Source organism: Natator depressus, chromosome 5, assembly GCF_965152275.1.
Source record: "Natator depressus isolate rNatDep1 chromosome 5, rNatDep2.hap1, whole genome shotgun sequence".
Lineage (NCBI taxonomy): Eukaryota > Metazoa > Chordata > Testudines > Cheloniidae > Natator > Natator depressus.
In genome coordinates, this window is record NC_134238.1 from 33799854 (window position 1) to 33813703 (window position 13850).

The 13850-nt window shown below is 40.7% G+C and overlaps 1 protein-coding gene across 1 annotated transcript in view; it reads right to left on the reverse strand.

The window, feature by feature from the left end:
* Nucleotides 1-13850, reverse strand: part of LOC141987929 (chondroitin sulfate proteoglycan 4-like) — a 64801-nt gene that overhangs the window by 5473 nt on the left and 45478 nt on the right. The window contains exons 7-9 of the mRNA XM_074953761.1: nt 9420-9551; nt 5695-5867; nt 683-866 (exon numbers count right to left, since the gene is read on the reverse strand). Coding sequence (XP_074809862.1) covers nt 683-866; nt 5695-5867; nt 9420-9551 — 489 coding nt within the window. The remainder of the gene's footprint in view (nt 1-682; nt 867-5694; nt 5868-9419; nt 9552-13850) is intronic.

The following is a 13850-nucleotide window of genomic DNA, read 5'->3' on the forward strand; positions in this document are numbered from 1 at the left end:
ATGCTCTCCTGGTATATTGATATCACATGACCCTCTGTCCCAGCTGGAAATATATTACCACTTTTTTTTAAAATGTAGAGATTTAAAAGTCAGAGGATAAATTCCTATATTGATGGATGGGTGCTGGATTAAAGATGTAGCAATACATTACAGCTACAGAAGACACTATATTATTATCCCTAGAAATTACTACCACATCATTATAGCAAAAAAGGAGAATTGCAACCACAACATTAAAGAGGAAAAAATAAATATACTGAATTTCTAAAGTGCTTTAATATTTTAAGGTCTCTTTTTAAAAAAAAAAAAAAAAAAAAAAGGTTTAGTGAACTTTAGTTTCCCAGGCTAGTCTTCTGGCCAGGCATCAGAAAGAGGCATATAAAAGAAATAATTCACAAAAACTCTTCTATTAATAATAAACTCAAAACCCTTTCTGTTTTTGCAAAACTTACATTTTGGATTTAAACTACATTTTGACCAGTGTCTCTTTAAATGTTTACTAAAACAATTGGAAATCATTTGCAAAATATTATCTACACTGCAATCTATGCTATAAATATTTTGAGGAAATTAATTATAAATTGTTATTGAGGAAAGGTTTGCCCTGCTCTTTCTAATTTGCTCATTGGATCCCGCATGTGGTAATAAACATTAGGTGTCTCAAAGAGCACAGTAACCTCACCTGTATTTGCAAGCAAGCGACTACTCTGATCATGTCTGTTAATTTCATATGAAATAGCAACGTGAAACACCTGGAGATCCAGAGCTGCTGGTGGGGAGGAGACTGTAAATGTAAAAGAATCTTCTGCACTCCAGCCCACAGCCTCATTATGTGTGTGCTCATAGATGATCAAGCCTTCATCCACCTGGCCAAAATAGAGGGAGTCAGTCACTTGAATATACAGGTACAACTGGAGAATAATCATAGGCACAACAGTCTGAAGCAGAACAAAGTGTCCATGACAATGCTTAATGATTGTATACATAATGTATGTGGGGAAATTACCTTGTAGTTCTACTGCCTTGAATATATAATCTGTGCGACCTTCAAGTCACTAGTGCCAGACTGGCAGAACTCCCCAAGCTCTTAAATTTGCTTCCCTTTGAGGGTAGTAGAAGTGACATCGAAATAAGTGAGTAGGCCCTCAAAAGGGTAAGACAGTACAAAATAGCTAATAAGGCACTGCTGGGAGATGGTTCAATGACTGTTAAGTCATGCTTTCTCTAGGGCACCTCCTTCACCACCTATAGTCCATAAAGAGCTGACTGGAGTCCATGGTGGGCAGCTCGTATACTCAGCAGGGAATGGCACACAACAGCCAGAAAGGAACCTACCTCACACTCTATCCTGTTGTTGCTGCCTTTGAGAATCAACAAACTTAAGAGTTAATAGAGTTCTGCCAGTCTGATGAGAAGGAGTTAAGTCTCAGGAGTGAGAGTCCAGTAGGATATCTTCAGAGAAATAAACATATCTACATACAACACTTTGCCCACCACTTTTCACATCAACACTTTTTTTGTACAACTGATACAAAGTATACATATATACACAAACACACACACACCATTTGTCCCACCACTGAAGTGTATCTGTCCCTGGGAATGCATATCTATTCCCAGCAGCACACAGCAAGACCACTAAGCATCAATCAGGGCAAGAAATGAAGAATATATTTTCAACTGAATTTCTGGTCTACAAAAAGCAATTACCTGCACTGGAATTTGGTCAGAATCTCAGGGTTAATACCCATAATCTTGTGAAAGTGCCCTGGTATCTCTAGTAAGCACAAGAGGTCAGGACTTTGTTTTCAAGTCTCATCCAACAGATTTATCCTCATGCTGAAACTGGTTCACTGACTCAGAGAGAGGAGTGTTACATACTGAATCCTTGGAGAACTCTCATTCAGCTAACTGACCCGGCTTAACCTGTGTTAGTTTGTGATTGCCAATGAGATCGCTGTTGTACCCATAAGTACTTCTTTACACAGCTTGCAGTCATCTCATGGACTTCTCTAGCACAGGTTTACATGACATATTTTTGAATGGACTGAATAATTCTATTTGATCATTTCTAGTGTTTCTAAAGCATGGAACTATGGAATCTAAGCTCCAGCTATGAATGGGACCAATCTGCTCCCCCTGAAATCAATGGAAAAGTTTCCACTGACATTAATAGGAGAACTGAGCCCTGTGGGCTGAACTTCCAAAACAACGTCCAAAGTAACATGATGTGTGTTGCCCCAAAAATACAGTTATTGCTAAACTTTGCCTTTTGTGACTCGTGTTTGCCAGAATCCCCAAAATGATGCAAAAAGGTCATATGTCCATGTAGATAGGGGGGCAGGATCACTCTCCTAAGCATAGCTCCAAGCTGGACAAAGCTGGACAAAGTAAATTTACTATTTTTACTATTTCTTTAAAATCTATCTAGGGTATTTTTACTGCACGCACATAGGAGTGTCTGGGCTAAGGAAAGGATCCCACTGGCATGGGGTTTTTTTTGGTCCATTTATGCAACTGTTTCAAATAGGATTAAAAATTAGAAGATAATTGAACGAGTTGTATTCAGTTTAATTAAACAAACATATTTGGATTTAGTCTGGGGAGGAAGCAAGCAGCTAGCTGACTGATAAAAAAGATTGTTGAGATATCATGAAAAGATTGCCAAGAAAACAATCAACTGTATTCAAAATTAATCTAACAGGCTTGGAAAATAAGATGCACAAACTAGTTTTTTATGCTGTCTGCAAAACAGCTGGCCTTGGACAAGTTTAGTGGAAAGTGGGTGATAATTATGGCTTTATTGAGGCAGTGAAACACAGACATAAGGAAGGAGATTAGCTAACTTCTTCTTTAGTCAAGATAAATGAGTTTCACTTGAGGTGAGAAGTATATATTTCTGAACACTGACTATAAGGCCAAAGAAACGGAAAAAACTAAATTGAACCAAAATGCTTTCCAGTTCAAACCTGATTCACAAGACTTTTATTAACAAACAGAACCTGAATTTCTTATTCTTCATGGACTTCACTATTTTTTATCTCAAATTCCTACTCAGTAGTTGCACAATTCTACGCTCCAAATATACATCATCAACCATATTTGCTACCTTTCATTTCTGTTTAGCTTGCTCCTGTATGGCTAAAACACACTGAGCTAAGCCAGGTGAGAATTTTTCCCAACATTAAAATTTTCCTTCTCTTTCCCCATTTCCTTCATAAGGTTAGAGGAGAATGGTTAAAACACCTGAGCCTTATCTACAATACAGCTACCACTAATGGAGCTGCACTTGTTGGAGACTATGGGTCCCAAAACTCCCAAAGACAGACAAGGCCTAAAATGGAGACAGACACACAATATTTGGCTGAGTGCTTTTTTAATTTGTAAAAAGGCATTAGAATTTGTAAGATCTACGGTTATAGGAAGAAGCTGCATGACATTTTGAAGTATTATTTGATAAATAACATTTAAAGGCTGTATTATATCTAAAAGAGAACAGAGTAAAAGTTACATGTACAACCTAAGCTATGGCATTTCCTGACGTGAGCACATAACTGTGTAAACCTAATGTTCATAAATTCATAGATTTTAATACCAGAAGGGACCATTACGGCCACCTGAGTTGACTTCCTGCGTAACACAAACCACAGAATTTCACAGAATAATTCCTGCATCAAGCCCAATAACTGTGGTTGAACTACAGCATATGTTTTAGAGAAACATCCAGTCTTGATCTAAAGATTTCAAGTGATGGAGAATCCACCACATTCCTTGGTAAGTTGTTGGTAAGTACTGTTAAAAATTTGCTCCTTATGTTGGATCATATTAAAGAAGTTCTGTATTAAAATCACAAATGAGTTCGATTCCCCATAGTTTAAATTCCAGGCTATTACTAATTAAGAGGTCTCTTGGTTTTTGGTACTGTTTCTCTCCCTCTCTGTGTGAAACTTGCAAGCTGCTAATTGTGTTAGTACATTCTAAGACAGAGTCTGTTCTCAAAGCAATTCTTTGTAACAACAACTACTCACACAGAGAGAGACTCAAAGCAATACTCTGTAACAACAGAAACAGCACCCAGAGACTCCCCGCCCTTTTGTTGTATTCATCTCGCTTTGTTAACAATTGTGATTAAATAGAGATAAAGGATGTATGTGGATGGATGCTTGGTGTGGATAATAACTTAAAGATCAGGGAGGTGCCAGCCTAAGAATCCAGTGTCCATTGGCTGAAGAAGGCGTCAAGTGGAAATAACCAGCGGACCCCCGGAGGGCAGACTGGAATCCACCCAACAGCCTCAAGGATGGGAGAACCAAAGAACAAGATAACATCTGGCAGCACGGAGCCGTCAGGAATGTGCCATCTGCTGACTGATTCAGCAACAGCATGATGAAGCAATTCCCATAGACTGGCATAGGAAGAAATTCCTATAAAAATGAACTCTACAAAGTGAGAACTTTGGGGTCTGATTCTGCAAACCAACTTCCAGGAGCATCAGATGTGCATCTGACAAGGCCCAGCTCCCTCCTCATGTCCAGGCCACCTGGCCAGTGGCTTGTTATGAGCAACTCTAAGGCTGGTAACTATGATAACAACCTTGCAGAACCTGTGTGTGTGTGTGTGTGTATGTGTGTGTATGAATGAATGTGTGAATAAATATGAAATTGAATGGAATGTTATAGCTATAACTAACTGCTTACTATGATTCTTTCTGTATTCACAATAAATGTGGCATTTTGCCTTTTCCCCTTTAATAAGATCCTGCTGGTTTTTATTTTATTGGTATAACACTTATTTCCAGTTTTATGTTGGTCAAGCTTCAACTTCCAGCCACAGGACCTTGTTATGATCTTGTTTGCAGATTAAGTAGCTGTCAACTATCAGATATCTCTTTTCTATGTAAGTACTTCTAGATCATGACCAAGTTACTTCTTAACTTTCTGTTCTATAAGCTACATAGATTGAGCTCCTTAAGTCTCACTGTGAGGCATGTTCTCTGAGACTAATTTGTTTTGTGGAACACACAATTATATCCAGATGCTTTACACAAAGGCTCAGCAATTCTCTTTTAGTAGCAGCCACACCTATAAGGTTCTTCATGGAAGGTAAATGAAGTTCCCTCTTTTTAACCCTTCAAATTCAAGGTCCTGCATCATGGTTAAGAGTCTTCTATCCAAGCATTTCCTTTGGAGGGATGCTCTTTAAGAGCCTAATCTAATGTTCACTGAAGTCAACAGAAAGACTCCTACTGACTTCAAGGGGACTGGGTCCAGCCTAAGTGATCATGAAATTTGCTGCTAAGAAGGGACTTCTTGGATGACTTCTTCACCCAGGACCAATGACTTCGAACCTGTGCACTAGTGAGGAGTGAGAAATCAGGAAGGGAAACGGGATCAGCCGACTAGCACTGGACATTGGAAAAGTCCACCTTAGTTAAAGAAATACCATTATAACCAAAACAAGAGAGTGCAAATTATTCAGACTTCACCAATTTCCAATAGGGAGAGCAGGGGCTTCTTATCTAGTGGTCACTGCAAATTGCCAGATATTGAATGACACAGCTAAATTGGGCAATGATTGTGATGGGACACATAGCTGGCACAAAAACCAGTGTAAAAGGACTGGGCAGAGATCGAATAACTAGGATGCACTTTACAATAAGTCTGCCACTGGACCTTCTGTAATGTGAATGCTTACCATGGATTGGGTAAAAGTGGAAATATCCTGTGTGGTCTTGTCAGAGTCTATTCTGATCAGTCTTCCAAGTTTTGGGGCTCTGACAATAGTAAATGTGATAGTTCTGTTTCCTATGTTGGCCACATCGTTGGTTACAGCTTTCAGATCATGAGCTGAAATAAGTTTTCTAGACCCTAAATAATAATTAAAAATAATACAAGTTTACAACAATGTAAATATTTTGCCACAGGAAAACTTTCATATATACTGCACAGCCTATAATCTAAGTATATTATCATTTATATAGTACTTTATAAAATTAGTTGTTTGACTAGCTTCCTAATTGTCACCTCTCAATACTCAAAGAATAAGGATGTCCCCCCAAAAATACAGATCTTTGTCATGAGGCAAGTTCACATACAGTAGCTTTTATTTATACTGTAGTGAGGTGGTGTGGCCTCCCTCCAAGCCAGAGGGGGAGGAACCACTCTCTCTGCCCAGGTGAGCGGAGTCAGGCTGGGCTCGGCCCTCCCACCAGAAGTTGAGGGGCGGGGCAGGAAGTACAAAAGATGGAGCCCCTAGCTCAGCTGGAACAGAGCCGGGAAGGAGACAGATGTGTCCTTCTTGTTGCTGCCTGCTGACCCATCAGTGAAGCCAGCAGCACCCTGGACCTGGAGAGGACCAAGTCCGGGGAGGAGCTGGTGGGACTGCCGGCGGCTGAGTACCTGACGAAACAGAGGAGCCTGAGACTACGGAGCCTGATTTGGAACTCTGGTAGGAAGTAGCCCAGGGAAACCAGACTTTAGTTTGGTGGTGTTGCAGCTTAACAGCTGGTCAGCGTGTTGCAGGAGCATCCACGCTGACTCAGTGGCAGGACACCTTGCCACCTTAAGGGCCCTTGGCTGGGATGCAATGGAGTTGGGTGGGCCTGCATCTCCCTAGCCCTGCAACCCCACCTCTGGGGTGGCAGCCTCCCCACCATAAGCCACGAAGCCTGTGTTTGTCTGTTGCCTGCCAGAGCCAGGATGCTAGACTGTTGGCCAGCGCTCCCCTGCCTGAGGGCTAGCGCTCTAGACTGTTGGCCAGCGCTCCCCTGCCAACAATAAACAAAAATTCAGGGAAGCTGTGACCTGTCTGTGACTTTTGCTGCTGCGACTCCATGGTTTCCCCCACCACCGTGGTTGCTGGGAGCTGTGGGGTTTCCCGTCCACCCACAGCAGCTGGGAGCTGCAGGGTGACCATATTTCCCAAAGAGAAAATGGGACACCCCAGCTGCTTACCAAGGCATTCTACTCCCCCCGCACAAGGCTGTCGTCTGTCGCTGGAACCCTGAGGAGGGGTTCCTCAGGACTCTGTCACCTGTTGCTGGAACCCTGCCAGGGCCCCACTGGCTGTCAGCTCCAGAGTCCTGCGGCCCCAGGGATGAAGGACAATGTCACAGAGATCTCTGGAAGTCATGGATTCCATGACTTCCATGACCTCCGTGACATAAACATAGCCTTAGTCATAAAGCATGGGCAGAGTAGCTTATGCCCAACTTCGAAGACCAGACATATGCTCTACAATGTGTCCAGGCTTCACCTGCCCATAAAGCAAAATTCCTGAGGTTGCTTCAACACTGAGGCTTCCTTCAATCCCATACAATGTAACCAGACAGTGACTATTATATATTTGTGGGTGGGAGGCTAGTGAAAAAGAAGAAAAAACAGTGCCAGTACCGTAGGCACAACCCCTTCAGGATAGTCAAAGTGCCGCAGTTCAGAAAAGCTGAATGAAACAAGTTTAATGTACATCGCTACACAGACAATCTCAATGTTTAGGAGCAAGCTTTTTCATTTTTATAGAGCAAGTGGCAAAAAAGAGAGAGAGGGAGAATGGAAAAACCCTGAAGAGTTAAGGTTAACCAAAGTGTGAAAAAAACTTAGCACAATTTCTCTCTCTCCATATATATATTTACTAAGTCAAAGTAAAATAACAGCTCAGCAAAGACTGTAGACCAAGCTGAGCAGTGGTGAAGGAAATATATTTTCCTTGCTGGAAAGCTGTCAGAAAGTCTAGAGGCTCTTCCTACAAAAATGTGTCAGGAATATTTTTCTTATAATTATATTTGGCTTACAGTAGAAATTCCTGTAAACCCTGTGCCTGAGGCAACCTTACAAACCAAAAAACACCAGACAGGCATGGTACAGATTAATAAGGCTTGTAAGTAGATTTATTTTAATCACATTTATACTGACTGAATTACAAGACCATGCTGCAATAACCTGATTTTTTGTTTCCTTTAAGTGGTTTGTATTATGAGGCTTTACTTATGAGAATTCTGTTTGAAAAGGTAAACAAACTTAAATATTTCTCTCATGCTAGCTTAACACAACATATATAGATGAAGAGCTGCAGTGCAAACTTCCCCAACACTTTTAATGACAGGTTTCAGAGTAGCAGCCATGTTAGTCTGTATCCGCAAAAAGAAAAGGAGTACTTGTGGCACCTTAGAGACTAATAAATTTATCTGAGCATAAGCTTTCGTGAGCTACAGCTCACTTCATCGGAAGTGAGCTGTAGCTCATGAAAGCTTATGCTCAGATAAATTTATTAGTCTCTAAGGTGCCACAAGTACTCCTTTTCTTTTTCCCCAACACTGAATCCCTCCGTGTTGATGGACAACCTTCTCTGAAAGACAAAGGTAGTTCAGGCAACATACTATCCGTATGAAAGGTATAACGCAGAAGTGCTGGTAAGAGACAAATCTTTATTTCTTAGGCCCCAATAACAAGATGTGAGTGAGTTACAAGAGTTAAACCTGGGACCTTTCCAGAAATTAGTGTCTTGTGTTATGCTACTGTCTCATCCAGGAATCACTTCTGGGCAGAACTGTGCTATAGCAGAGCTTGAAACTTGTCTACTTGCCAATGATGAGTACAAAACATCTCTGATGAGTGCGGCTCCTAATCCGTCAGCTCCCTCAGGACTTAGGCTTTCATTTAAAAAGTTAAGATGTTGGCTCTTATGGTTGCAAGCATAAACTTTCACATGTGAACCAACGCAATTCTGTCTTCCCCAGTCAACAAAAAGACAACTGTAGGTCTCTGCTGCTTTTCATAACATTCTCAAGGAGCAATTAAGTGAATCAGCCCACTGGTTAGTATCAATGTTGCAATTCAGAATCCTGAGGGCATTAAACTTTACTCTGTTCCTATAACTTATGAGCAATTGAGACAGGCTCAATATTCTAACACGTACTTTATGCCACTAGCTTCTATGAACCTAAAGAAGAATGTTGGAATTAATTTAGTTTAGTAATCTCCTGTGTTTAGAAGTAACAACACTACAGGTCATACTAATGTGCATATATATCAATACCCGTATCAATAAGTTAAACACGTGACAAATTAATTCAACTGTGGTTTTAAAAATTATGAATTTGGATATGTGAGAAACAAATTGGGTGAGAGCAACAAGCTTTTGTGCTACACAGAGCTCTTTTTCGGGTCTCAGTGTAAGCTCAAAAGCTTGTCTCTCTCACCAACAGAAGTTGGTCCAATAAAAGATATTACTTTACCCACCATTTCTTTCTAATATCCTAGGACCAACATGACTACAACACTGCATACAACAAATTTAGATGTGTGTCTATCTACAGCTGTTTTATAGCCAGGCAGATATCTATCATATAATTGTACACATTATTTCCTATGCAATTATTTCAAATAAATTGAATCAAAATAATTTAATAGCCAAAGTCATACCTGGAAACACTCCCAGTCCTTTGTTAATTTCTAGGCTGATAACTAGTGTGCGAGCTGTGATACTAAAAATTTGTCGAGGTGCAAAGTTCAAACCATCTGTAACCTGAAAGTTGAAGCCTCCAGACATTGCTCCTAAAGAAAACAAAAATAATCACTTTCTTGTAAATTCAAATATTATTTTTAAAATCCCTTGTTATTTATTCAGAATATGGTGGGAACACACATTGGGACAAATTCTGTTCTCACTTACACCACGGTAAAACAAAAGTAATACCACTGAGGTCACTTCCAATTTGTACTTTTGCACCTGAACATCCAAGAGTTAAATTAAAGCATAACGCAGAGGCGATTAGAAACAATAAAAACTACTGAGTTCAATTTGCATTTTTAAGGCCAAATCCTCCACTGGGGTAAATCGTCAAAGTCCATTTGACTTCAATGGAGCTACGCCAATTTACATTAAAGGAATATCTGGAGCTTAACCTCTTTATTCTTCCCTTCTTTTTGTTTTAGCAGTGGCACCATCATTGAAGTAGCAATCTGGCCCAGATGCAGTTTTTGCAGGAAAACAACTATAATGGCATTACTTTGGAATACGTTTGTAGAGATAAATCGTCTCTGAGTTTAAGCTGTAGCAATTAAAAATATTCTGCAGCAATTAAAAATATTTCACTTCAAGATAGCTTCACTGAAGAGGACACGCAGTCGCAGACTAAACTATTACACAGCCAGTGTGTGCTAGAAAGAAATACATTTCTTCTTAGAAGCTCCAAGCCTGGATTTACTCTGGCTTGACTGTCAAGCAAAACATGTCCCAATGACTGCTCGTGGATTGGAATATTGTAAAATTATACTGCCATGCTCTACTAGTCCAAAGCTCACAGCACTGCCAGTAAACTGCTGAACAAGTGATGAGTAGGGGACGCTAAGATTATTTTTTAAGAAAAGGATCAATGAAAAATTTAAAATGTTAACTGTTGTCAATAGCTGTTAACATTTATAAGTATCTGCCTGTTGTACTTAATTTAGCTCCTTTATATTGCTATATGAATGTATTTCCTGTAAGCAGAAGAGATCATTACACACTTTCATGTAACGATCAGCACTTTTTGACAAGTTATAAATTAACATATCAGAAGAATTAATGTTGGTTCTGAGACCACAGTTAATGACTTCCCCAAGGAGTACCCTCAAAACCAGCTAAACAGAATATAAGCTCTAGAAGCTCAAGCTACATCATTTTTGTTTTTAAAGCTTTAACTTTTCCAATGTTTTTTCTTGATAAAAATGCACAGCCGGTTGCTGATTTAAAGGGCTGACAGGATGTGCCTCAGGTGAGGAGAAAAAGGCTTATTTAGGTTCACTTGCTTTCTGATTAATGTGGATCAAGTGTCTGATAGAAGTAAACAGAAGTTTACTATGGAAGCGGAAGTAGGCCATAAAGAGCTGACTGGATAGCCAGCTCCTATTCACTGCCACAGTATGCATCCGATGAAGTGAGCTGTAGCTCACGAAAGCTTATGCTCAAATAAATTGGTTAGTCGCTAAGGTGCCACAAGTACTCCTTTTCTTTTTGCGAATACAGACTAACACGGCTGTTACTCTGAAACCTATTATTATAGTATTGTGTTATTTCTATCATAACTGATTTTAAAGGGGCCACTGAATAGTTTGATCAGAATGTAGAAAAGGTGAAGTGAAAAGAAAGGAGGCCAGAGAGAAGAAGGTTGTAATTGTTGCAGTAAGTAATGGTGAGGCCCTGGGAAAGGATAGGGCTGGGAGACTAGAAAGGAACAACCTGATTTCAGTGATACTACAGAGGAAAAATGTGTCGATTTAGTGGCAGATTCTGTGGAGGGAAAGGAGGAAAGAAATGACACAGATTGAAAGCCTGTGTAGGCTGAATGGTGGAATGCTGATCATGACAGAGAAGAGGGGGCTAGGATGGATATGGAAAGAAGGAGAATTTCAGTTTTTACTATACTGAGTTTGAGCTGGTGACAGGACAATCAGGATGAGATGTGGAAGAGACAGATAATGATGCAACGCTGAAGGGAGAGGGAAAAGGTGAGGATGAAGACGACCACTTATGACTCACAACATAAGAGTTATTAATCAAAGATGTGTGATACCAAAGTGAAAAAGCACAGAGTGCCGAGGGCATAGCCCTGGAGGACATCAAGAGAGCCAGAGGGAGGATAAACCACTGAAAGAGTGGTCAGAGAGACTAACCAAGAGCCAGAAAAACAAAGTCACTGGTGCCTAGGGATGCAAGAACTTCCAGGAGGATGGAATGATCAACAGTATAAAAGAATGGCATAATGGATGGAAGAGAGTAAGAAGGGGATCGTTGGCCAGGATAAGGTCATTGGTCACATTTGGTAAGAGAGGCTCCAGGGAATGGAGGGAGCAGAAGACAGATTGCAGGGGCTGGTTAGTGGAGCGGAAGTCAAAGAAGCAGAGGTAGATGACTGGAGATGAGAAGTTCAGCGACACCTGGCAAGGCAAGCATGGCCAAAAAAGGGGCTCCGAAGACTGGGACAAGAATAGCATATCTCAAGGCAGAGGGAAGGAAACCAGATGAGGAAGATGAAAGTGGTGAGAGAGATACTGAGGGGAGGTCAAGTGTGGACAGGCTCCAGACTGTGAGGTTAGAGTTTGAGAATAGAAGAAACACCTCCAAGTCATAGGCCAGGGTGAAGGAGAGAAGAATGCAGGTAGAAGGAGAACAAAAGTGGGAGAAAGCAGGAAGGGTGAAATATTTGCCAGATAGGTCTCCTTTTCTCTTTGAGGTAATTGGTGTGATTCTAGGCTAAGAGGAGGACTCAAGAGGAGAGTTGTGCAGCATTACAGTTCAGACACAGAGTAGGTTCCACACTTCTGATCACTGGAAAATAAACTATTACAGACTGAGTTTCACAGCCTAAATGAGTGCAAATATCTTTATCTATGTTAATTTCCTATGGCTGCAGATGTGCATTTGTCATTTCTCAGACCCAAGTGATGAAGGATTCAGTGCCTCAAACCTAGGACATCACCCTTCTACCTCAATTGCAAGGATTTAACAAAAGGTCAAAATCTTCCCAGAGTCGCTATCGTTAAAATTACTAACTCATTTTTGCTGCATCCTGGATAATCTCTAAGACACAGTTCTTTATTCTGTATTCTTCCTAGTACCCCCTCCTTTCTGCTGCTGAGGTAATAAGGGAATGGAAGAGCACGAAAAGAGAGGTAGTAATAGCTTTATTAAAGCCCACCCTACTTTTATGGGTGAATTGGCTATGGGACACGTTCATTCCTGTAGCTTTCTCACCACTGCCACCTGGGGATCTGTGACTGACCCCTGCTCCTTTCTCATTGCACATGCATTCTCTTTGCAGTAGCAGGAATGAGCAAGCAGAGAAAATCACCCCGTCTCTGGCTTTATCCAGTATCAGGAACAAGCCGAGTGGTGAAGTGGTTGTCCTCCACTGCCTCATAGGAAGTCTGATATCACCCATGGGAAGCATGGGGTAGAATATCATTGATCTGTTCTTCTCTAAGCTGCATTCCTGGAAATCTGCTTTTAAGATGGGGTTTGTGGTTAAGCAGCACACAAATTAGGAACTACGTATAGTGCCTTTCATCAGAGAAGAACCCACACACTTAACATACTGTGGTAACTAAGGCCCCAAAACTATGAGTTTTTTCTATTTAAGAATTGCCCAGGCATGAAGGACTCCTAGTAAAGTGAGAAGAGAGTGTTGAGAGAATAAAAAGGCCTAACGGCTACATTTCTTCAATAGTTTGAGGAAACTCAGAGCTGTTGCAGCCTTTCACAGAAGTGTTCTGCGGTGTAGCTAAAGAGACTTCACCTTTTTCCCTGTCTATGAATGAATTAAAAATCATATTACATTAACATCAAACTGTGATGTAGACAGACTAGTTGCCAGCTCATGCCAAGGCCCCAGGGTCTCAACTGCCAACAAATGCATAGCTGGAACCAGTCTGGCTCACCTGTGTATTGGTACTGTTAAAACAGGTATTAGATTTATAAGAATGTGTTTAGATTTTATGTCAGTTGCTGCATGTGTTAATCTCACGTATAATATCTGTATCCCATGTTATAAGGTAATATTTAAGTGTTTGCTCTGTAACAGTAGATCACCAGATGGGAGAGAAGCATTAATGAGTGTGAAATGACTAATTTCCAAAAGGATGTGTTGTCTCCTGCCCAACAAAGAAGGCCCATCAACATCAGATGAACTATTGTGGAACATCAGGGGACAAAAGATTTTGTTGATTACTACCCCAACTACCACCCCCACCCAATGAAAAAGAGACATGCAAGTGAATTCTTCCCAACAGTTGAACTGGCAACGTGAAGCAGAAGGGGAAGGAATAAAAAGCCCTTAAAAAGAGGAACTGTATCTTTTATGCAGCTTGGACTCT